General features: G+C 47.6%; 1 protein-coding gene across 2 annotated transcripts in view; it reads right to left on the reverse strand.

The window, feature by feature from the left end:
- KIAA0586 (KIAA0586 ortholog) overlaps positions 1-26,446 on the reverse strand; it is a 2,241,463-nt gene that overhangs the window by 1,056,428 nt on the left and 1,158,589 nt on the right. For both annotated transcript variants that reach the window (XM_069637413.1, XM_069637412.1), the window contains exons 16-17: positions 21,614-21,805; positions 17,948-18,135 (exon numbers count right to left, since the gene is read on the reverse strand). In XM_069637413.1, the coding sequence (XP_069493514.1) occupies positions 17,948-18,135; positions 21,614-21,805 (380 nt within the window). The remainder of the gene's footprint in view (positions 1-17,947; positions 18,136-21,613; positions 21,806-26,446) is intronic.

Here is a 26,446-nt window from a genome sequence, read left to right on the forward strand (position 1 = left end):
CAGAACCATCATTCACTGCCTCTAACAGGGCAAAATGATAAAGGTAGATTGACCCATGCCCCCTGATAGAGACACCTGGACCCATGTGGCTGGACCCTTTGTTAATGACAACTTTACGATGATGCATGGGTGACGCCTCATATTACACACTGCCTTTCAGTATCCCCACCCAGGTATCAGATTGACGTGTTATAAGTTTAACATAACAACTTGGCATAGACGAGTGTGATGAATGTGTATGAATGGCCACAAGGGCAAGTTTCTAGAACCAAAGTGGTGAATCTTCGTCGACAGCCAGTGCCCGGCAGCTCCACCCCAATAAGCCCAGCTGACCCAAGCACGTCGGGATGCCACCACGTGGAACCCCGCCAATCATGGAGCTCCGAGCCTATATACTACATAGTAGCCAGACGTCGCCATCCAATCCCAAAGACTATGTGGCCCTTATAGCTTAGCTCATTCATGACGTGTCTTTGTAATATAACTGACTGTCTTTGCTATTGTCAGACAGAGTGCTCTCGGAGTTTGCAGAGTCCTTTGCATGCCCTATATCGATTTAGATAAAAACCTTTTAACTTCACCCGCACTCGGTCTTGGTCTCATTCCCTCCTGGGGTGTGTCCTTTATTGCCTCTCATTTAGGGGGTTAGCTGCCTTATTGGGGGACGCTTACTTTCAACAGGAAAAGTCAATCAGGTTGAATAGGGACAGAACACTAATCAGGAGACAGGGAGGAAGAGTTAAGGGAAGACAGGATGTTGTGTGTATACCGGGTACAGCCAAAGGTGGACACAAACCAAGAGACCAGCAGGTGGAAGGTTGGAGCAGCAACTTGTGGAAGAGATTGTTAGAGCAGATGAGGTATTGGTTAAGGAGCAATATTGGTACTGCAGTGTGATTGTGTGTGGGTATGAGGCAGGTTTTTAGAAGGAATAGTACACAATATTAATGAGAGATGGTTGGTATAGAGGGAAAGAAGGGGGTGAGGATGGTGGTAGTAGTGGGAGGAGGAGTGGCAGTAGTGGGAGGAGGATAGAAAAGGTGAAGTGGTAACAAGAGTGGCAGTGGAAAACAGGCAGAGTGAATATCAGAGGGGCAGAAGAGTGGTGGGAGGAGTCCGATGTCATGATCTCTGCTTCCAAAAGATCAGGACTTGCCCGACTCCCTTGGAAGCAGACCCATAACCCCGGTTCCGAGTGCCAGCCAGTCCCAATTGGGACCTTTTGGACCCTGTCCTGGCGCAGGTGGCACCAGGCTCATAAAGATGCCCAGTCCCAGCGCTGGAAGCGCCGGGCTCATAATGCTTGGGTGGACTTACCTGCAGCAGACCATGCTGCTTACTTACCTGCCAGTTGAACCCCTGATCCTCTTCTGTTTGGGACTACTTTTCCTGTTGGGTGGCGCAGGAGCCACTCCCTAGGTTCAGAACACTGGAACTCTTCTGGAAAGCAGGAACTCTTTTCTTACCTAGGCGTGGCTGTGGAAGGAGACACCTAAGCACTACTGGAGGCTATTTAAACCACACCCGATGGATGAATCTTGCTTTGCGTTATTCTGCATTCTCTGCAGCAGAACGCTCATCGTGTCTTCTGCTTCTGATCCTGGGCCTAAGGGAACAAAGGCTTACCCATCCTGGAATCCAGTCTTCAGCAGCACCTGTAAAGACAAAGAAAGAACAGGTTAGCACTACGGTCTTCAGTGGCAGCGCATCTCTTACCTGGTCTATCGGCTGTCACCAACGCCTCGCGCTGCATTCCGACATCTGAAAGACAAAGGCTTACCTACTCTTCGCATGCTCCGGAGGTCTTCGCACTGCAATCCGGCATCTGAAAGACAAAAGCTTACCAGCTCTTCGCACGCTCCGGAGGCCTTCGGCGCTGCATCCCGCATCTGAAAGACAAAAGAAGGTGCGTTTAAAGACATTGGGCAACTTTGTTACTCACGTGCCATTACTCCTTCCCACGCCGAATCCAGTGGGTATTCCAGCACCCTTCAGCTTCTCTAAAGCTCCGAACTTGTACCTGCAAGATAAAAGGGACAGTTAGTGCGCATCGTGAAGCGGGCTACAAGCGCTTACTTATGTGCTTCCAGGCGCTTCTATTCCTCACGCGGGTTCGATCCTCAACTCTCATCAGCCCGCCATCCGCCATCGCCGGAACCCTGCAAAACAAGAGATATCATTACAAAAGACTTTTAAGACATTTGAAGTGCCCAGAACTTACCGTTCGTGCAGTTAACGACGGACAGCAGTCCTCTGAGGTCAAGAGGCCTGCACCATTATCCAGTGAAGAAACTGGTTATGGCACCCTGCCCCGAGGCAGATGGAGAGCTCGGCGTTCACTTACCTAAGGTGAGGGCGTTAACCTTTGGGGTTCTACAGGAGAAGAGAAAGGGAAGAGGAGAGAGGCACCCAATAACCCCAGTTCATTAATCCCATATTTTCTATCTGCAGACATCTTACTCTTCGAGTCAGACATACAGTGCACAGAGGTCCAGCCCAAAGAGCCAACCGTGTGTCTTTGAAGATACGGCATTCACCCAGTCAAGACCGGCGCCTCTGCGGGAATCAGGTGAGCGTTACATCCGAGTAGGAAGAGGTAGAGTAGAAGGGTAAGGTGAGTGTGTTTGGACTTAAATGGATCCAACTGAGTAAGGGCAAGACAACTCCATCCTTCCATAGAACATTAAGCAGGGCTAGAGTAGGGAAAGGTAGACATTTACTGAGTGAGATCAGAGAGATAAGGTCTCAAGCCTTTAGTTAAGTCACTGCAGTGTATTTAGATTTTTAGCATACCAAGGATGTAACTATCAGTAGCACTAACTTGGGGATAAGGATGCCTGAACTAGGAAAGAAGCACCAGGTGGAGAAAGATAGGGATGGACCAAGAGCTCATAACCATTATAATAAAGGCTGTTGAATTTTCCTTGAGACAAAGTGCATCTCTGTGACATGGCGTAGTCTAAAGAGGGGAGAGTAGTAGGAAGTAGGATCGAAGGGTGGAGGTAGATCACAGAGAGAGAAACCTTAGGGGGGCAAAGGAGGAAAAATCAGAGAAAAAGAGGAGAGACTGAGGGCGGTGCAGAAGGAAGGAGAGTAGGAAGATGAAGGGAGAGCACTAGAAATCAACAGGGAAAGGAATATAAGAGCAGAGAAGAACCAGCGAGGGTGAAGATCTGTACGTCAGGATGAAATTATGAACTGGGGAAAGTTGATGGATAGGAACCCCAGACTGTTCCCTGGGGGAGGCTAGATAGAGAAAGTGTTTGCCTTTAAGACATTATCAATAGATATATAACTTTTAGATAGTAGGGGCTACCAATGACTAGCACCAATCTGGGGTTAAGGGAAGTTTGGGTTAGGGTGGGATTGCCCATCACGAGGTTAGAGAGAGGGAAGACCACTAGGCCCATTGGAAAACAAAATAGCTATCAGAATCTGTGAGCGTTTCTGAAGCCTGATTCCTACGTTATGATCTTATGCCAAGGCCCGGTGTCCCTGGGTTAACATTTACACAGTACTATCCACCTCATCAACAGGCTCTTCTTCCCCTGAAAAATAACCACTTGGTTAATCATGTTACCCTCCTCATGGGTTTCAAGTAGCAGGGATGCATAGGTTCTTCCTTTCTCAAACCGGGGCAGAACCTAGAACTACTTCCCAGCTTTCCACCAGAGTAGCACTGTAACGCTCACCTGATTCCCACGGAGGCGCGGGTCTTGGCAGGAAGCTGTCTGTGACTCGAAAAGTGATGTGCAGGACTCGATTGGCTTCTGGGGTCGAACCTCTTCGCACTGTGTGTCGGACTTGAAGAGTGAGGTTTCTGCAGGTGAAAGAATATGGGGGTTAATGGTCTGGGTTGTTGAATGTCCCTCTCTCTCTCTCTTCCCAGCTTTTTCGTAGAGCCCCCAGGTCAACGTGCTCACCTTATATAGGTGAATGCTGGGCTCTCCATCTGCGTCTGGTGCAGGGTGCCGTTGCCAGTTCCTTCACTGGTGAAACACAGGCCTCTTGAATTCAGAGGATGGTTACCGTCATTATCTGCACGAGCGGTGAGTTTCTGGACACCTTTTGTCTTTACATGCGTGGCACGTTTATATGCAGACTCTGTATAATGCTTTTCCCTTATGTATTGCAGGGCTCTTGAGATGAAAGATGAATTGAAGCGCCTGGAAGTTCGTAAGTATGGCAAGCGCTCTAACTGTCTCTTTCCTTGCAGCTTAGTTCGTGTTAAAGAGACGCCGGAGTATTCGCAGGCGTTTTATTGCGACGAGAGTGATGGACGTAAGTAAATACCTGCTTAATGTCTTTTCTTTTGCCTTTCAGATGTTGGGTTGCAGGGCCGGAGTCCGCGGAATGCCAGTAAGTTGTTAACGATACTTTGCCTTCACAGGCGGCGATGCTGAACGAAGAAATCCGGAATTCACAGCGTGCCGGTAAGTATGGCAATGCTTTTGTTCTTGCAGGTGGAGATGCGGCGTGAAGAAACGGCCGCAGCCGATGGATCAGGTAAGTAAGCACGGCGTGTAAAGTTCGCTTTGCTAACCTGTTGTTTCTGTTCTTTGCAGGTGCTGATGATGTCTGGATACCGAAATGGTAAGTAGGATTCTTGCAGGTCCAGGGTCGGAAGAAGAAGGGCCGGAGCAGACTCGGTGAGTGTTCTGCTGCAGATGCAGAATAACGCGAAGCATGCTTCATCTATCGCGTGTGGTTTAAATAGCCTTGGAGTGATGAGGCATCTTCTTCCACGGCCCCGCCTAGGTAAGAAAAGAGTTCCAGTTTCCAGAAGAGTTCCAGTGCTGTATCCAGGGAGTGGAGCTGCCCCACCCAGGTAAGAAAGTAGTTCCTGTTCTCAGATGGCTTCTAAGTGGCTGGTAAGTAAGCAGCATAGTCTGCTCCAGGTAAGTCCACCCAAGCATCTTCATACCTATGAGCCTGGCGCTTCCAGTGCCGGGACCAATGGTTTTGATGAGCCTGGTGCCACCGGCGCCAGGACAAGGTCCAAAAGGTCCCAGTGGGGACCGGCTGGTGCTTAGGATTAGGGTTAGGGGCCTGCTTCCAAGGACGTTGGGCTGGTCCTGGCTCCTTGGAAGCAGTGATCATGACAGCACTTAAAGAATGTTTCTGAAGCGGTGGGGCTAGTTTTGGAAGGTCAGACATTCAGAGAATCTATTTGCTGGGAGGAACACTTGCTGTGTTTTAGATGAGGTCTGCAATATATAAGGCTGCAGAAGTAGATGCGGGGCACAAAGGTGGCATGCGTGTTTGCATGAACCGTTATTTGACAGAACAATAAGGAAGAACCACATCTGTCTCTATAACAAAGAGGGGTTTACCTGCCTCAAATAAAACTAAGGATGGCATAACATCCATCAAAATCAAAAATGGTCCACTGTCCTGTGTACCAAACCTATTTCCGCCCTTTACACTTAAAAAGGAAAACTATAGAATAGGTTACACCGAGTCCAGAAGGAGGGCTTCCTCCTTCTGGATGGTTTTTAGCCAGTTCATAAATGATTGGGGGGGGGGGGCAGAGGGGTTGGATATCTTCTTTCCCCTTGCCTCCACTATGCCTTTCTGTATAGTTCCACACAGTGGGGGGAGTTGAGTGGGGGAGTCTCCCTTCCCCAGGCGTTCCTTTACAGTTCAACAAAAGGTGGCTGAAATGTCTCCCTTCCGCAGGCCTTTCTTAGGCTCTCCTTCAACAGTCTCAATCATGTCTTGATTTTTACCAGAAGATATATTTTTTCCTCCTCTGGTCTTCTCTAGAATTTTGCCAAATGATATTTCATGTCATTCATGTCGGGTGAAGCCCGCGGGGACAAGGGCGCGGGTGTTGGCGTCCCGCGGAGGGTGTTTTGGCCCAGGAGGGCCTCCATACTTGCGTGTAAGCCACGACCCCTCCACTACTTCTCCTAGGACTCTCGGCCCGCCAGGGTGAAGCCCGCGGGGACAAGGGCGCGGGTGTTGGCGTCCCGCGGAGGGTGTTTTGGCCCAGGAGGGCCTCCATACTTGCGTGTAAGCCACGCCCCCTCCACTACTTCTCCTAGGACTCTCGGCCCGCCAGGGTGAAGCCCGCGGGGACAAGGGCGCGGGTGTTGGCGTCCCGCGGAGGGTGTTTGCGGACCCGTGGTGGTGCATCTTCTGGACCTTGTCCCTTTGACCCTGAGGCGGTACACGGACACAGTGTTTTGGCGGTGAAGAGGGAGACTCGGCTTGGATACACCTGGGAGAAGAGGGTGAAGTAAGTGCAGGCGAGGGACTGTACGAGGAGCTGTTTGCCTGTGTGTCTTGGTCAAGAGGGTAGAAACATTGGGGTGGACCTACTAAACTCGCAATGTCTCTCCTCAAGTCCCTAAGAACTTTGAAAGCCCAGGGACCACCAGGGAAACCCCTCCCTCCATTGCCAGCTCTCTCACCCTTCCCCCTCCCCTCATTTTGTTCAGAGGTTCTTCTCAGACGCCAAACGAGTGGTCCCAAACCCAAGCGAAAGGTCCTTGTTGTGAAGAGGTTTTGCTCCCAGGGTCAAAAGAGAGCGCCAGCCAAAGCTCCAATCCCGGATGTGCAAAACTCTGTCCTAATTCACGGGGGTGAGTCCCTCCCATGTTCCCCCGAACCCCCACTAGTGATGAAAGATGGGGGCTGTCGGCTGCCACAGGGGGACAGTATAGCCGCCGGACAAGGGACCAGGGAAGGTCCAATACCTACTAACCATGGCAGTATGTCTGACCCTTGCGCAGGAGGGGACCACACCTCTAAGCCTCAGGAGGACCAGGCCATCATAGGCCCCAACGGAGGAAGACATCCAGGCCCGATGTCCCGTCCATCTACTGCAGATGTGCTCTCTCCCCTTGTCTCCACCTTGAGCCTCAGTCCCCTCAAGGTGTTATCCGTCTCCGGTAATCTTGGCCCCGGATCAGAGATGCCGGAGTCCAATGAGGGAGATACTGCAGGAATCAGAGCACTAGCCAGCAGCTATCCCTCAGTAAGCTCCACTCCTGCTTGCAACATTGTGGCTTCTACCCCGTCACCATGTTCTATCATTCGTGCCAGCCCGGGAAAGTCACTTTCTAGCTCCGCTCTGGCTAGAGCAATTGCGGGGGGCAGTACATTTATTGATGACGACCCTGAGTGCAATCTCTCCCTGGACAATAGAAGTTTCGGGAGTGTACCTATGCCCACAGAGTGCCCGTTGGTCAGCACCTCTCTCTACCTATCTCCACTTAGGGTGTCCATGCAACCAAAATGTGAAACCTCCCCGGCTGTAGGGCCGGTTATTAACCCCCCAACTGAGGTGGTTCTGTCACTCGGGGGGTGCAAGTGCAACCAAGTTTTGGCTGAGTTGGCTGCCATTAGAAATTTGCTCACAACTCTAATAGCCATTAAGGGGAGGGAGCAAAGGGAGGGGGAGCCCTTTCCCATTCCGATTGTCTGTAAGGGTCTCTCTGACTTCCCTCTGGTACACCACAAGGATCAAACCCCCCTGTGTCCCGAGACTATAGCTCCAACATCTTCTTGCCCCAGCCTGTTGTCTGAGTTTGCACATTCAGACATTGGAAAAGATCCCAGGGCAGGCGGCACCAAGCACAGTGAGCTTGGTGGGGTGGTGGAATTTGCCCCAAGTCTAGTAGTCTTAAAAAGCCCTAATCATGAGGGTAAGATTGTCCTTGGTTCACGGCACAGAGTCGGCCCATCTCAGCTTCCTGTTCATGACCAGAATGGTCGAGCTACAGTGTATCTTCACAGTGTACCAAAAATGGAAAAGAACATGTTGGAGTCCAGGGAATCTCTTGTAAGCAAAAGTGTACACTGGTTACGTTCCGTGAGGGGATGTTCCTTTGTGTCCAGGGAATCCTTGGTAGGCTGTCGGAGATTGGCCAGTGTGGGCAAGAGCCCGAAGGACATAGTGGAATTGGCCTTTTTGGACTGGAGACTGGCGAGCAGGGTCCTGGGTCAATGGGGGGGGAACGGGAGGGACACCAGGGAGCGGAATTCTAATTAGCCCACACTCTTACTTAGGCTTTATATCGCCCATGAGGCCAGTCAGGAGGTCTTACCCCCTGTCTGGGGCAAACCTCACTCCCCTGGGCCGTGACCGGACAGGCTTTTTGGGGATCAAGCCCAGGCAAGGGGAGTCATCCAGAGGGTGATGGGGGCGTTTGCTTCACCCTTTCCTTTCCCTAAGAGACTTTTTGCTGTACTATTCGAGTATATGGTTTATTGATTGTAATTGCTTTTTGTGTGATGTTTTGTTTTGTGTTTGATGGATTTTTTTCAATCCGAATAAACTTGTTGACTGACAAATGATATTTCTCTCTTCCCCTGGTCTTCTCTTGACTTTTGCCAGAGTATATCTACCCCAGCCCCTCCTCCCCCCGATGTCTTCTGATTATGTGGGCCCAGATCCTCTGCTCACGTCTACAATGTCTCTTAGTCAGGCCAGGCATTGTCAAGCATATATAATTCTCCAATTATCTCAACACACGGGTCCCAGGCCCTTGTGTCTCTTCTGGTTTCTTTGGGGTGCTCTCTCACTCAGTAGGTCTGTTTTATTTCTCTGCTCAGTCCCACTGGGACAAGGAAGATGGTTCCCCAGTTCCCCCAACTACAGACTCTAGGGGTTTCCTCCGCCTTCCCGAGCCCCCTCAGCGTATCTTCATACTTGATTCCACGAGGGCTCTTGTCCTCTACAACACCAACAAGCTTATCTGCCTTCAGGTGAGTTTAGGCTTCCCTCTGCCTTTTCGGACACTTACTTCCTTCTCCAGGCATCTAGGTCTGCGACGTGTCCTCTCTGCGTGGCCTTGCTTCCTAGCTCAATGCTCCTCTGGGGCAGGACTGACCCAGAGGAAGGTCCTTTGTCATTTTGTATGGTTAGTGGGCTCTTGAACCTCAATAGCTAGTTTGTTTGGCTTGGTTCTACGTAGGGCTCTTCATTGCCCTAATCTTCCTCATGTCAGTACTTGTGGAGCCATCTACTCCCATACTTTCCTCACTCTTCCTTGTCACAGCATTGTCTATCTTATAGACAGGGCTACTCTGCATGTAGTAACTAACAGAAGAAAGAAGAGACAGAGGATGGAGCTGCTTGGGCCCTATCCATCTTGTGTGGTGGATAATGTACAACAGAGTAGTGGTTGACATACCGCTTTCTCCCTGATAGTCTTCCCTTCTCCCGCAGATGGGGTCCTATTCCATGGGATCCTCCCACTGATCTCCAGCCCCAGGGGAACTATCGGGCAGCGGCCTTACCTCCCTGGCCCCATGCGAAGGTTCCCTCTCCCGGGGAGAAGTGACGACACCAAGGGATTTGTCACAAATAGGACTCCAGACCCTGGCGAAGTCTGAAACCAGTAGTAAGGATTTCCTGTGTTCCACAATTGTTTTTTGTAAAGAGGGCAGGGACAACATGACTGTCAGCCTAAGGGTGCAAGCTCTTTAAAGGCCCCTAAGTTTGTATATCTTTCACTAACACGGGACTTTAAAATAGTCTTATGGCTTGCTGTAATTCGGGTGGAAGGGAGTTTGAAAGATCTTCTAAGCAAGAGTGTTGTTCACCGATTCAAGTGTCTGATCAACAACCATTGATTAATCAAGCATTTAATCAGATAAGACAGTTAACTCAGTTTCTGTATTTTTAGCTTTAGCTTTTGCATGCTGTGTTCTGGGTCATTGCCCAAAATGCCAATCTGAATCGAATAAATGGAAAATTCCCTTCCAGGTCTAGCATTTAGTTTGTCTCTTTGAGTTATCCGGTTAGAAGGCCCATGTATCTGTTCCAGCACTCTCAAGGCCAGCCAGCTGTCGCTTCTACTCTCCTCAACGCACCCAAAGAAACACTCTCTGTCCTAATCCAACAGACCTCTGTAGGGCTGATGTGGTACACAGGCCTATTTTAGCAGATTTACTATTGATACTCCAATATTTTATCAAGCAAATAAGTCAGTCATTCTCTGCCTTCACATGACTAGCTACTTGTCGTTTTAGTAGGTTTTCTAATACTGTGCCCATGGGGTCTGGATGACTTTTTGCTATTGTCTGTTGGGTCTTGGTCAATAGGCCCTTCTGCCCATTGTTCCATAAAATATGGACTACTAATAGGAGATGGATTATATTCCTCTACCCAAAGAGCCTCCTGGAAAAATTGGTCTGATTCAGAAGTTGGGAAACAGATTTATCCCAGACACCCAAGTAATATCTGAGAGACTTCTAGTATGGATTAAAGGGGTCTAGAAGTGTAGCATCCTCCTTCACACCTTCTAAAAAGTGACCATTTGACCACTCCTGTGTCCCTGTGAACAGAGTCACTCAGGTTGGTCAAACATGCCTCTTAACAGGCCATATAGGAATGGCAGACACAATTGTCGGTTATTGGAATGCCACTGCTCGTGAGTATCAGACTGGTAACGTACCCTCTTCAGCAGAGGGTATTTCTAGTTACCAATCGTGGCTTTGGGGTGGAGTCCTGAAGATTAACAAAGAGCCCCCCACATCGCTGCCTCCAAAGTACCAAAGTGTGCTTTACTGGGGGTTTGGCCAGATTCCTGAACTGAATCTTGACTTCTTTCCAGTTGGCAATGGGCTGAATCTCATCGGTCAGATCCTGTCCCAATACCATGTGCAACGAACGATCAACAAAACAAACACAGCCTATGTGAAATTTAGATTAACTTTATTCACTCTCAGAAAGTGGGTGGATAACTTTTATAGGTTATAGGGTTAAGCACTAGAAAAAAAAAGAATACTTTGGTAAAGATGGCAAAATAGGTCAGCTCAAAGCATTTTAATGAACTTTGGGAAATCCCAGTGATAGTGACCAGCACACTCCCTTGCTCACAGTCTACGGGGCATAGTGACCATCTGGCTTTTATACAGGCTCTGTCCAAGGGATATGGCGTCCTGCTTGAACTGAATCTACCAGCCTGTATTTAATCCCCATTGCCTAAAGTAGTCAGGCTGTGATGTTGTAAACCTCCAGCTATGGGTTGACCTCATATAAAGCCTGTTAGCCGGGTCTTACTCAGCATTTAAGTTGTAGCTCTCAGGAGGCTCTTTAGATCTCACTTAGTCTGGTTACTTATAGGCTCTGATATAGTGCCTGGCAGTATTTTGGATGTATCCCTTAGTCTGGTCTCTTCGAGATTCTGAGACAGGCCTCAGCAAACTATTAGTGTGATCTCTGGTCCTCCGAAATGTCTGTCTCATCCAGCATGGTTCCTTCAGACCTGTACCCTTGGCCTGTGCTCTTTTACAGTGCTACTGTCTATTGATTACTCAATAACCATTTTGATCACTTACGCCCTGGCTTCTTTAAGATTGTTTATTCCTTTTTTTGTTCCCGTCTCTTCCCCAGGCATTCTTGACGATCTTCTGATGTTCCCAGGTTTTACTGATTGTTCTTTGCCTGTTGAAATTGCTTGTGATCAGCCCTGGTTCACCAACAGCACTGGGCTTAAAGAGCCAATTCTCCTTTTGAAGTCAGGTGAACAGAAATTGTGGCACATCACAGTGACTCCCAGCTGAACACAGGGCAGAGTGCAAATGCTCACTAGGGAGGGAAGCATAACTGTCTTCCTGCCAAGAGCCGCCATTAGGCTCACGAATGGGATTGAGGGCGCTTGCATGAGCAAGTGCAGTCTATGAGTGGGGGTTCCCATGAGAGTACTTGTTTACGCCCAAAACAAATGCTGGAAAATACACCTGGGTGACCAAAATAATGACTCAGGGTTCCTACTTGGTAGTTTTGGGGTTTTGCAGCTTTGCTTAATATATACTTCTGAAACCATAACAGGGCAGTGTGATGAATCCTGCAGAGTCCGCACAAAGACCCTACCTAAAGTTTCCTCCCAGGTTGCCAGGGAAAGGCAGACACTTTCTGATCCTGACCTAGTGGGTGGTGTTTTGCAGGAGGACACCTGGGAGGAGAAAGGGCCCAGGGCAGTAAGAGGACTCCGTTGGGGGAGACAAGATATTTATCTTTCTCCAGGGAAGACACATCAATGATACCAAAGTCTGTAATAGCTTGTTTTCAGAGAGAGCTTTTTACTTCCCAAGTTGAACATCCTGATGTGGGTGAAACTATTCATAGACACTTAGGCATTGGAAGAAATGAAAACTCTTAAAAACAGGGAGACTCATAAAATTGGATGCTCATGTACACCCCAAAGGAAAAGTAAATTCTGAAAACAATACCAATTTAGACCGTACAACTCTTTATTTCTCTGTAAAGCTGTCCAATTATCCTTGTGATATTCCCTTAACAATTCCCATTAGAAAAACAGATGTTTGTATTATGGACTTCAAGTCCTATAGTCCCCAAAGTACTGGGACGAAGAAGAGGGTTGCAGAGGAACACAATTGCAAAGTGCAGCTTGTTAATGGGAATGACCCACACCAGAGGGAGACTGGGAGGCTTAAATAAGCAGCCGTGGGACAGGGGTCATAGGTGAGGAGTTGTGACCCTTCACGTTGCAGCAGAAGCAGAAACTGGAGGAGAGCGAAGAGACTGGGACCACCGTCAAGCAGTAGCCGGTACGGAGAGGATCTTCACCTCCAGAAGCCTTAATTGCAGAGGTTGCAAAGCGGGAAGCATCGGAGAAGGAAGCTTGCCCCCTGGAGACCTGGACTGCAGAGGCAGCGCAGCGGGAAGCAAATGTTTAAGAAGTTTCCCCCTTAACAAGGCTGTCTCTGGTGGCAGGCGAACACCGGGGAGCCTTTGGAGCAGTGGAGGCTCCGTGTGCAAGTGGCATTGCAAGTGGCAGACAAGAAGCAGCAGATTGCCTGACCACGAGGAGCAGCTGAGCAGAAGGCCTGGGAGCAGCAAGGGGAAACGGACACACACGCCATACCCAGTGAGTTCACAAGCTGCTGTGACACCGGAGACCTCTGTGAACACTTGTTTTCTGATGTCAAAGTACCTGTTCTGAGCACACAATTGCACAAAAATGAAAACACAAAAAGGAGGTCATTTTGAATATCGAACTGGCAGAAAGCAGAGAAAACATTATTCCATAATATCAATTGAATGAAATTTAAGCATGCACGTTTATTAAAAAACCTGTAACAAGATGGGGCAATAATTTCAGAACCCAATGCAAACTACCATTACCCAAGCCAAAAGAAAGTTAAAGCAATGCAATTTAAAACCAACAAACATTACGAAAGTCACAAGGGGGCACATGAAAGTCCCAGAGTTTGCAAAGCGTATTACCCATATTTGAAGAAATGCATAACAGAAGCTGGTATAAACCCACATTGCCAAAGCCAAGGAAGAATCAGAATAAGACCATATCATTGTCAGTGTTTGGTTGATGAAGAAGTGGGGAAACCAGAGTGGCAAGAAAGCTGCCCTTCTTTAAAGGTTAATACCAATGTGTATCTTGTCTTCCCTGAAGAATTGCTTGAAACCTGGTGTGAAGCAAGAGATACTGCAAAGTTGTTGTAAGCTCATCTCAACCACCAAGGCACTAGTTTGTAATTGACTGATGTGTGAAGGGAGTATACCAGGTCAGAGGTTGTGATAACACTTTATGCTGCTCGGGCAAGGCAGTATACCCGAACAGAGAACTTTGAAGTAGTAGGCCTGGCATGGGAGTAAACCGGGTGTAATTGAAGTAGTAGGCCTGGCATGGGAGTAAACCAGATGGAAGTTGATGTAGTGGTATGAAGTGGTGTTAAAGAACTTTCCTGACAAACCTTCATTGTTGAAGAAAGTGTTATATAAACTGCTGCAGAAATATATGTGTTTCTAAACAAATATGTTGTTATAAAATAACCCTGACAAAGACAATGTATGTTGATGAACTAAGGAAGTGTTCTTGGTTCATACAAAGAAGGTTGTTTGAGTTCTTACTATAACATGTTGGAGAGAAAAACTTTTATCAAGTTGGAATCACAAAGAACTGTGTGGAACTGTATTACAAGACTGGATGTCCTCACTCTTTTGCAACTGTTGAATAGAATCCTGCTTGAATCTGGGGAAGGGGAATTCGGCCCAAATTATTAGGAGAGACAGTTATTATATATTGTGAACTTACTGTTATATTTGTTACTTTTGAACTGCCATACATTACCTTGTTGAGTTATTGTATTTATAAGTGAGAGGGACAGAAACCTTTTGTTAGAGTGTTTCCTTTAGTTTATTTTAGGCAGGAAAATCCTCGTATGGGTAGGGATAGTGAGGCGTTTATCCAACCTTTTGAGTCTATAAAATGGCATATTTTGAAAAACCTTCACAAAGTTGTTCGCCTCACATTTCTACCCCCTCACAGCAGACTGGAAGCAAAAGAGGGACTCTGTAGAATCCCTGTGATACCTCCTTTGTGTAGCTTCCCTTTGCGTTAAGCTTCTAACTGTTAGGGATTCGCCTCCCCAAATGGGGGGGTCTTACCTGTTAAAGAACAGTTCTGCAGCAGCAGGGCACCACGCTCGCGTAGATACGTAAGCATAAATAGCAGTCAGAGCAACCAGCAACGCATAGCTACGCGAGCGAGGTGCCTAACAGTTAGAAGCTTAACCCAAACTTAGAACCTCAATACATTGAATATTTATTATGAATATCTGCTACTATTTAGATTACCTATACACAAATGGGCATTCAAGGGATACAGATGTTATATACCAGCAAATTTAAGTAACAACACTCAAGTGGATTATGGAATTGGAAATTTTTCCACAAGAAAGAAAGCACAAACAAGGTCAAGGTTTTTAAGCAACATTTACACAGGTACATTCTTTAACAGTTACAGTTTTGCTAAGTTACAGTTTTGCTAACTTTGAGTAAAATGTACAACATACAGTTGGTGTATTTTTGAATGAATAGATTTATGAATTTTTTAAAATTTATTTAGATTCTTTATTCTTTTCATTGTCAATAGTCCCTGAAGAAGGTCTGAGATAGACGGAAATGCATTGGACAACAAAATGTTTGCAAATGGCCTAACAAAGATGATAATTGAACGATTCATAGGATCACGTTACTTCTCCCCAGGGGGAGCCCTTGCCTGTGAGTCTAGGGGGGGTGAGCTCGCTACGCAACATTCCATCTAGGGAGACGGAAAGTGGGTCATCACAGGGAGGGACCCCCCTCATGAGGACAAGGACACCTAATCTGTGATGGAACTCGCTAACCCTTGAGACCATGCTGAGAGACAATATGAAAGCACTACTGTATGGTATTGCAATACTCCTTCCTTCCAGAATTCATGGCAACAAGATAAGGAACACTAAAATAGAGAGTCTGTATAACTCCATACTCCATTGTCACAGTATTCTTGGACGATGACTTGAGATCAAACAACTAGTTTGCCAAGTACAGAAGGTACTGGGAAGAGGTGGCCCAGAGGAGCCATGAAGAATACACAATGGACACAAACAAAGGACTATGACAATCCGTTGGGGGCAACCCAGCTGTACGACACACATGGAAAAAGGGCTCACTGAGAAGCGGAGCAGGCATGAATCCTGGCAGACCCAAGAAGTTCGAACTTGGAAGCAAGAAGCTACGCTGGAGAAGCAAACCTCCAGTCAGGACACCGCCGACAACAGGAGTCCTTTGCAGGCCAACACAGAGCAGGTCTGACTGGAAGCTGGAAACCAACCAGCGGTGGCGGGACCTCTAGGTGGTGACCCGAGCGGTCCATTAACTGTGCTGATACGGCCTGCCCGGACACACAGCAGAGCTAAAGCACGGCAGCAGAGAGTGGTAGGAAAAGCAAGGAGAGCATTCAGCAACAACCCAACATCCCAGGAAGACCAAGTGATGTGCCCCCACCAGAGAAGCAGTCACAGGAGACCTAGTAGGGGACTGGGGAAGGATGTCGAATGTAACAAAGGCATCAGGAGTGATGCCTTCTTTTCGTTCAGCACTCTTGACACAACTACTGAGACGAAGGACATCCGGAGAGAGCTCCCGTGCCTCAGTAGTTATGTCAAGAGTATTAAATGGAAATAAAGCCTCTGGAGTAATGTCCCTCATCTCCAGTTGTGATAAAAGTACCAAGTGTGAAGATTGTATTACAAGCAATCCCCCTCATCTCAGTTTACTAAAAGAGAAGAACATATAGAGAGTAGTCTCTCAACACTCTAACCTCAAGAGAGACACTAATGCTAAAGGGTGTCACGAGAACAGCCTCCTTTTCCTATTGTGTCCTTGTTTACTTCAAACACTCTGACACAGTTCCCCTTGTAGTTACAGACAAGAGGAAGGCAAAGAAAGTCAAAGAATAACAGTGTATTGGAAACAGAAGGAGTGTATAACCTTTAAGCAAACCCTGAGAGAACCCTGGCAAACATTTGCAAGGTTCATAAAAACTGTTGCAGAAGGTTATCCAAAGATAACCAACGGCTGAACCAGGAGAAGGGAGTCATTTCTCCTGGTTATCCACATAATTGTTGAATCAGAAACGAAGGCAAAAGGTTACCAAACTGAAGCCTGGAGGCTGATCAAGTTGACCAGGAGAAGAGAAGAAGGGAGTCATTTTCCTTGTATTTGCTACAAGTGCAGAATTTTAACTGTTATCAAAGACTAGTAAAAGAAATCGCCCATCGGGCTGATCCCATTGAACCAGGACATGGGAGTCATTCTCCTGGAACTATTTATGTTAATGTATTTTGTTAGTGATGGGGCTAGTCTAGGCAAGTTTGGACAGAGGACAGACACTTGACAACCACCTTCACGACAAGCACTCAAGTTATTCTTTAATTAGTTAGGGATAACCCTTTAGAGATAGGGAAAGAGGCCTTTTTCATTATTATTTAAATAAAGATTCTAGTGAAAATTCCACCTCTTTGTCCGACTCCTTACTCCAGCACGCCACAGTATTTAGAAATAATTTTGGGCAACTATTCTATTAAATATTGGTGAATTGCTGTCAGAACCCATGTCACAGAGAGGAGAGAGTGGTGCTTGCATTAGTTGTGCATCCTTGCCTAGCATTGTGCAGTGTTTCATTTACTCCACTTTTGCCGCCACATAAACTTCGGCCTGCTTTGTGGATTGTTAACCATTTTGGACTGCAATTCTACTTTTCGTTCCGAGTTGTCTTCTGAACGGGATAACTTTTTTTGGGGGTTTTTTGGGCTGTTTCTGGGACTGCTTGTGGATTGTTCCTTCTGATTATATTACTGTATTTCTCCCCAACCAGCATGAAGTCTATCCCAATAGTGAAGCATGGAATTGGAACTCTGGAAAGTGAACTCTGATCTTTCCCTGGGGAGTGCTTCATGGTTTGCAATTGATTGCCCCCAGTTGTTGCCCGCGTTAGGTCCCCTTGTTCTCTATTTTTTGCAGCTGTTTCCACTTGCCTTTGAGACATGATTTTCCTGCTCTATGAACTGAATTAAGAGAGGGAACAGGGGAACGTTTAGGCTCTCAGTAGTTTAGCTTTCTTCCTTAGTTAACTGAAGGGGTGAAGGGGACGCATTGAGTGCTCATACTAGTAGGTTACCTGTTGCACCGCACTAACATGTTGTGTCTTTTCCAACAGCCCTGGGAGAGAGCTCTGCTGAATTCTTCCCAATTTTTGCTCGTTCAGCTGGAGGGGACAGTAGTACCACTGACCGGCTGCCCAATTGGGAGAAAAGTTTTCCTGTCTACTTAGGGCACTTAGTAAAGAATATCACTGGAGTCTGAACAATTGCGTTTCTGCAAAAGAAGTGATGGGAGGATTGTGAAAATATCCTGCATATTTCTCACGTTCTGACAACCGGATTTTAAATTTTCCACATTTCCTGAAAAGTTAAAGTATTGTGTTGTGTTGTTTCCTGCTGTGTCCCAAAGATTAATTCTTGTTTAGATACATCTTAAAAGTTGAAATAAGTCAACACTCTTTATGACCTTTCCCTTAGGGATTAACAGGGGCCATATGTTAAACCTCAACAAATAGATAATATTCCTAAGAGATACTTACTTTTCAAATGAATCGAGATAATACCAGATTTCAAGTCATACCTGCACAGTGAGCTTTGGTGGATCCTTTTTCTCAGACTTCATCTCCATGATCGCTACCTTAGGTTTCTGTGCATTCAGTTGTGATTTAGGAACAGTAGGTGGGACAGATGTGGTTACAGTCACACATTGTGGTTTCATTACAACTAATGAAGAAGGATGTGGTGCTGTCGCATCAATTTGGGATTTTCCTGAAAAATATATAACAAACATTTATCAGAAAAACAAAATTAGATATTTAAGTAAAAAAGAATATGCCTTGCCAAAGTCAAATAATTGATCAAGAGCAAATTAAAGCAAGCAACTTTTGGTTGCATTAAACTGATCAGGCCTTTTAATAGGGCATCTTTTATTTTCTGGGGTTTTTACATTTTACTTTTTTTCGGAAAACACCCAACATGAAAAGCCCCAAACAGTTGATACATGCTAATGCTATATAGCTATTTCTTTACTAAGACATACGAAAATATACTTTTTATTTAAGGCTATTGCAAAGTGTACTTTTGAATTCAGGGTCTGGTTTGAGATGTGTAAAACCAACATAACTCAATGTTAAGCACAAGGTTTTAGACTGTTCTTGCATACAGGGCAATGCTCAGTACCCTCTCCACAAGAATCCAATAACCATATAGAAAGTTTCAATTGCTTTAGTATTCTTCAACTGGTGTTTCGGAAACCTTTTGATGGCCAGACTAAGCATATCCCTACGTCGCCTCTCGACCCCCACGTGGGCACCTTCAACCTAGCACAGGTTCCATGTAAGATTTCCCAGAAGATAGTTATCGATCAGTAACCCCTACTCTCTTGTCCAAGGCTCCTTCTAAAGGAAGTCATAAAGGCTGTGACCTTTTCTAACTATCTCCTGCTAAGACTTCCTAATGGTTTTTGGGTTACTTGCCCTCTTGGTTGTCAGTTCTAAAAACTCAAACTTTGCTCTTTCTCGCACAGCTATCACTTCTGCTTGCTATCCCCCTCTTTGCATCTCCACACTTGCCCCCCTCAATCTTACTGATCTGCCTCTCCTATCACCTCTTCACTGCGCTCTTACCCACCTAAACCCCTAACCCTCTGTGCCCTGATCACACTATACACCGTACTCCTGTCGCCCCCCTCTCCATGTGTCCTGATCTCACCACACTCTAAGCCTCTCTTCTTCCATTACTTTCCACCTACTCTCCAACCTCCTCTTTTCCACCACTGCCACTAACGCCACCCTCCCACTACCCTTATATCTCCCTCTCAAACTTACATACTTCTCCACACACACGTACACTTGCTCTAACCCTTTACTCTCATTCTCTCTCCTGCCAGACACTCCCTCATATCCACACTACACTATCCTAAGGAGTTCCACACTCTACCTCATAAAGTACCTTACCTGCACTCTTTCAAAACACTGCCATAGTCTCTTCAACGCCTGGTCTCTTGGTCCTCTAACTCCACTCAAAACCTCACCCAAACACTGTTCAATTTGGACTGGCCTTGCTTGGTTTTTATGGTTATAACACAACAGGGGGATTTTGTCCATCTACTTACTACTGTGGCTTTCTAAACACCTTCTACTGGCTATATTTCCCACAAGAAAAGGCTGGCTTTCCCTTGCCATGGTATGTATCCCTAGGGGGCAGTGATGGGCCACCTATCTGATGCAAGGGGATAGAAAAGAGGGCTCACCCGAATTTCTTAATCTAGCCTAAAGCTCAATAGTATTCATCTTTCACCCAAGTCTATTTGTGTATTACTCAAAGTGCGTAATTATTGAAACACCCTTGACACTAAGTTAGGGTGCGGACACGGGGGAGTTTGTATCACAATTGTATTGCTCCCTTTTATCTTCCCAATAAAAACAGCCAAACTCAAAAGGTCCACTTGTAAACAAAAACACTAAAAATGTTATGTCTCCAATGGGGCATCATCATCTCTACTGAATATCCCACAAAGGTATGGTCAACCTGTTTCAGCAGACTAAACAATGTCTTTTATTGCTGCTTTCTTCAGGACGACGTATCACTTCTGGGCACTGGTAGCTTCACGGACTGCCAATATTTAAGTCTTCAAATGGTCTTGTGAACTCGGGCGCTCTGTTTCATTATGTGCACTGATACTTCTTTGTGTGCACGGCTCTGCAGTTCTTCTGACCGAATATTAATAATAAATAATATTTGGTCAGAACAAATGCAGAGCCGCGTGCACTAAGGAGTATCAGTATGCATAAGAAGGCGAGTTAGAAGCCCCTCATCACAAAATGTTGTGCTCCAAACCAGATGGGACGAGAGTTCTAGTGTGTAGTGAGTGGCAACTCTTTAAATGAAATGGAGCGCACACCGAGTCCCTCATCCAAACCATCCCACCACCTCAAATCCCCTATCCCAAACACACAAAACATATGTAAAAAATATATATATATATATTTTTCAATCGCCAAAAATCATCCATGTCAAAGACGCAACGTTTAAAATAGCTGCAGTGAGAACAGCCATGGCAAAAAAATGTTAACCAGGTTTTTATATCCCATCCAATCTCATTCTATTGCTTCTCCTGGCTCCCATTGGCTTTCCCAGTAACTTGTCCTGTGGGCACAATCACTTACTAGACTTTCCGCCAGGGGATCAGACTTGGCCAGAGAAGTTTGAAAACGATCAACACTGCTGCCAAGGCAAACAGTAATTTATTGCTGCTTCTGGCTTCTTGCACCGATGAGGTTTCCTGGCCCTGCTCACACTGGGTCCGTCTGTTCGTGTGGGGTTATGTTTTTCTCATTTAGGGAGTTGGATTTTCTGTGCCACTCCACTTGTGGTAACCAGTTTGTATTTCAAAGCCACATCTCCCAGAAATATCCAGACAGCAACTGAGAAAAGCTGGAGCAGAGCCACATAAACAAACACTAAAAATCCTTGCCAGAACAGAGGTCAATAGACATTGCAAATGGGACGGTGGTATGAATACTTACATGCATGTTCACACTTTCTGGCGAGTTAGGGACTGGGTTCCCTCTGAACTCCCTCACACTGCCTGAGGGTAGGTTAGGCTCTAGCAATACCCTGGTAGGCCACCTACCTCATGGTGAAAGGGGTCTCTGCTCCCCTCTGACAATGTGTGGATCCTGATCCTGTCACCCAACCACACATTAGTATGTCAGGACACCGGGCTTGCTAGTGCATCTGACTTGCTTTTTGTCTTAAAAGTAAACTGCAATCATGTTGGTGGGCTGATGGCTCATAATTAGGTCGTCAATTTGAAGCTTTGGTGACAATATAATCATACGATGCGTTTAATGTGATCATTGAGTTAATCCGTAAAGGACATGTAGGTTTTTTTGTTTGCATCGCTACATATAACAAAGAAACCAATTACTTGAATATGTACTAAAAGATCTGAGGTTTAACCAGCCACTAGTGGGATGGAAGGTGGTAAACTAGGACTACATAGAAAAGCAACTGGGGTCTAGCTGCAGGGTACAGTTCAGCAGACACAATATCATGACAGTGCCCTTAAAGTAAGTGAAGGGCGAACTTACCCCGGCTTCCATTTTTAATGGTGAGACCAATGTTAACACATAATTGACAAGCGGACCTCCCAAGAACACACATTTAACAAGTATTGGGTATATGTCATGCACATATCTTATCAATGTATGACAGTCATAAACATGAAATAGAACCTCCTTACCCAAGGGTATGGCCATTGGGATCAGATGGCCTTCCATAGGCCCTGAAAAAGCAGGCATTTCTCTAGATGGGCTGAATAAGTATTGGTTTTCATGCTGAAGCTGTGGCGAAAGCGAATGTCGTTTTGGGCTTGCTATTAAAGTTTTTAGTGAGGAAGAGCAAGTCTGTGTTCTTGCTGATTTTAATTTCACACCTGTATGGGATAAAAAGATGTATTATTAACGAAAATACTTGGAAATATTACACATGTGCGCACACACCCCTATATAAATATATACTGTAGTGTTCGAGTAGAGACACTATAGTTAAGTTATCAGGGATCAAAAGACACTCCGTGAAGTGATCAGCTTTATTATGGAAAGCTTGTTTTAGCAAAGATAGCCAAATAAATCTAATGTACCATTTCAGGGTTTGCAATAGCAAAAAAGCAAGATAACACGCCTGCAAATCCTGCGAGTAATACCAAACCAGGTCAAAACAGGCGTTCAGGCTCTCAGAATTCCCTTATAGAATCAGTTACAGAGCTAGGGATCAACTTTCATTCAGCAAAAAAGAAAGAAACACTGAGAAGCAGAAACAATGGGACCAACCCCAGAAACCGGAAACAGTCCCACATCAGGATGAGTGATAATCCTGGGAAGGATCAAGTCCCAAGAAAAACAGTTGTGAAGCTCCCAAAGGATCTGAAGTGATTCTTACATAGCACAGTGTTATTGCACACTCATATTAAATGCCTTTACATCAACGTAATCCAGTACACATGCTAGTCTGTAAAATGCTGAGTCAGTGTGGCCTTGAACACCTTGATCTTCACATTATGTTGTATATGGGAGCTTGGCATGAAGACGTATCGTGCCTCGTTACTGAACCCATACTCTGTAGACCTCTAGTTGGTTGTGTCTGTTAAAAAAGCATTCCACAACCCTAACCTCAGACTTGTTGGACATCATCTGTAATATTTTATTATTAGTTTGGGTGCTGTAACAAAGCTAGATGACGTACCCGAGTTTCACATTTACAGTAATGTATTTTCCTTTGTCAGGATGGTTATTAGATTTTTTATTCATATAAAAAGCTCTCTTCAAGATAAACCGTCACTGGGTCAGGCAAAGTCAAGCACTCAATCAGAATCACACACACCTGAATGCCCTTTCCTTTCCCCACAGGGATAAAAGGTGGAGTAATAGAGCATATGACAAGCACGGCAGACAGCACAATGATACGGCTAATCATGGGTGGCAGTTCAAGAGAAAGACGGCGGGAAGCGAGAGGGTGGCGAGGAGAGAAGCGACCTTTCCCTTTTCATCCTAGGCCCACGGAACCTTTGTGGAGGAGAACCTAAGGCCGCAAACAAAAGCCCAAGTGTTTTGCAGCAGATGTCAACGGGTACACGGGGCAAGCCTACGCCGATAAGCAGGAAGGAGAAAGATTCCTTCTATCGTGTTACCAGCCTTGACTCCAGATAGGAGAGCCCATCGGTTCATCGCAGCCGGTAAGTCAGAGGGAGAACCAATAAAAACCAGGCTTTGTTGATTGAAAGTCGCAAAGTGGCAAGTTGAAAGGAAAGAGAACTCTAAAAGAGTGTTAAGGGGAAACGAGCTGCAGAGAAGAACCGGAACCACGTGGGTGCTAACTCAAGAGATTCTGGTCGATCCCCATCTGAGCAAAACTACAGATACCAGAAGGCCGTAGGAAGGCTGCCAAGATAGGTCAAAGGTCAAGCAAAATCCATGTACAATCGAAAGACTTTTGCTGTCTCTTACAGTTTGGAGACCAGAGTGAACCCCCCCGACCAATGGATGCCAGTGAAGAGGGGTAAAGTCTAAAGTCCCAAGAAAAAGTGTGTTGACGAAAGTGAACGCAGCCAAGGGATGTCCCCTGAAACTGTTTTTTTAAACATTAAGTTGTGGGCGTGGCTTGGAAGCCATGGCGGCCAGACTGGCTCAGTGAGAGCTCCCGGCTGCGGCCACGAAACCAGCAACAATGCCCCAGTGTTAACGCGATCTACCCAGTATAAAGGAGCGCTCCCTGATGCGGAAGTGCTCGGGAGCATAGCAGCCACTTTCTGAGGCCCAACGTCGAGGTACCCGCTGCGGAGCGGGAAACGGCGCTGATCCCCGTCTTCAAAATGGCGGTCATCCCCGAGCGCAGCCTGTGAGACAGGGACCGCCGACCACAAGATCCTGCAGGGCTGCTGGGACCCTGCAACCTGAAACGCCAACAAGCAACCTGAGACCCGAGGATATGCCCCACAGCTTTTGAGCTGCCAGAGCAAAGCAGCCCCAGCGACCACTGGACCGAGTGCCCTCCTGCGGGCACCCCCCCTACCACTCAGCCAAGGAAGATCCAAGCCGGCAAAGCAGGCCTGACGGCGGGCGGAGGCAGTCCAAACCCCTCCCCCCCCGCACCGCCCCCACTCTGCGCTGCCTACTGTTCTGGACTCAGCAGAGGGGCTCAGCGGCTGGCACCCCTGACGCGGTCAGACCCCAACAACCACCGCGACCTGCCTGGCTGACACAGGGTGTCGGGGCCCCGGGCAACCCGCCCTCCTCCGGTCACTCACCTCGGCCCAGGGACCAACAGCAGCGGAGAGCCTGTGGGGGCCGAGCACCAAGGGTCGGCGGAGGGTGCGGTGAGGGGCCCCACAACACCGGGTGCAGCCGCCGCCGGACCAGAGGAACAGTGAGCTCGCCAGAGCCCGGCACAAAGTGTCTTCCCGGTCATCTGGAGCTCCCGCTCGGGCCGGATCCCTCCTTCTCCACGTCCCGGCCCTCGAACCCCTACCAAGCAGCTAGCCCCAGACCTTAGCAGCTAGCCCAAGGGCCAGGGTGGCGGTGGCCAGCTACCCTCCCCTCATAAGTCACGCAGCAACAGGAGCACAGGCCCACAACCTTGGCGGAAGGCAAGGCGGCACCTGCCACACTGCGGCGGACACACAACCTAACCTCCAGCAGTGGACTATCACCCTTTCCAGGGTGTTATCGCCAGCAATATAGACCAGGGGAGGCCCTGGCAGGAACCCATGGGAGTGCCATAACAACCTTGCACTAACTGTGGACTCCCACACCACCCGTGGGAAAACAAGGAACCCGGTTGGGTGAGAAATAGGTGGGACATACCCCCCCAGATTAAGCGCTCTTACCCCAACATGTGATTGGAGGGCCCAACCAACCCAGCAAGAGGCACCCCACACCCTACGGACCCGCATAGACCTATCGCCAGAGGCGTGGCGGAGGGGCCTGCGACCCAAGAGTGTGCCAGTAAACTTGATTTCCGGGCAGGAGAGGGGGCGCACCCATCCCTCGGGCAACCTCAACTATTCCGCGCCGTGGCCGGCACCTTATAAGGCAGCATAAAATGACCTGAGTCGCTAACATAAGCCCACTGGTGTCCAACCGGATCAGAGCCCCCACTGCGCGCCACAATGTCCAGGGACCCTAAGCCAGCGAAGCAAACAGACATTGCAGCCCTACTCAGCACACCAATGGCTGAGAAAGCAAAAAAAGGGGAGCGCAATGAAGGCGTCATAACAGGCTCTGCCCCGGACGTGCCCCCGGAGCCGATGTCGCAAGCAGTCACTAAAGCCAACCTGCAAGACCTCCTCACAGCAATTACTAAGGAATACCAAAAGGGGACGGACGAACTTAAAAGCAAAATCACTACCCTGGACAGGAGAGTGGGGGAAATTGAGCCCAGGACCGAGGAAACAGAAACCACTATCTATGAGCAAAACCTTGAAATCAGAGCAGGCACGGACAGGATTACAGCCCTAGAGGCCAGATGTGACGCCCTCGAAGCCAAGCAAGAGGACGCAGAAAACAGATCGAGGCGCAACAACATCCACCTGAGGGGAATCCCCACCTCGGTCGCCGATAGCAAACTGGACAAATACGTAAAAGACCTGTTCCGCTTCATCATAACCCTGCCAGACGAGGCCCCCCTAGAGCTCGACAGGGTGCATAGAACCTGGGCGAGGCAAAACTCCTCCTCCCCCTGACGTCCTGGCCCGAGTGCACTTATTCAGAGTCAAAGAGGAAATCATGCGGGAGGCCAGAAGCACAACCCAAATTCTCTTCAGAGACGCTGCAATATCACTGTACCAGGATCTGGCGACAATAACTCTAGCAAAAAGGAAAGCCCTCAAGCCCATGGCAGAATGGCTCCGTGAGAAGAAAATAGTATACTGGTGGAGCTTCCCCACGGCCCTGGCCTTCACCTGGGAAAGTAGACCACAGCTGATCTCCTCCCCTAGAGAAGCAGAAAACTTCATGAATCCCGAGGCGGGGGACGGGGAACCTGGCGGAGCGGCACCCGGCCCCGGAGGTGCTGGGCAAGGGCCCCTGAACTTGTGGTCCCAAGTCGAGAGACGCCGCAGAATACGTGGTCCTGCCCCCAGGAACAAGAAGCCAATCAATCAGTAAAGCGGAGCCACCAGACACTCCTAGGAACCTGCAGGATCGACCTCAGAGTTCCGCAGAAACAGCACCCCTAGCCCTAGAGAACTTAAAACCGTCACTTCAGAGCGAACCACTGACTACACTGGAAATGCGAGAGGTGCATTGCCTCCATCCTAGCTGTTCACGTTGGCCCGGCCGCAGGCCCCGTTGGTCGAAGGCTGGACTGTAAGACCAGGCTTTTGTTTAAAATGGGAGAATGGAGTCGTGGAGACGGGAGACTACCTCAGAGGAATCGGGAACCCCAGAAACCTAAACCAAGCTACGAGAAAGACACCGGCGGGGGCGCCGCCCCCATCAGCAACCAGACTTGACCCTGATGGCTACGCCAGATAGGGAAATCATCATGTTGACCTGGAACGTGCAAGGCCTAAAAGCCC

This window comes from Ambystoma mexicanum, chromosome 14 (genome assembly GCF_040938575.1).
Source record: "Ambystoma mexicanum isolate Mex_15411 chromosome 14, UKY_AmexF1_1, whole genome shotgun sequence".
In the NCBI taxonomy this organism is placed as follows: Eukaryota; Metazoa; Chordata; class Amphibia; order Caudata; family Ambystomatidae; genus Ambystoma; species Ambystoma mexicanum.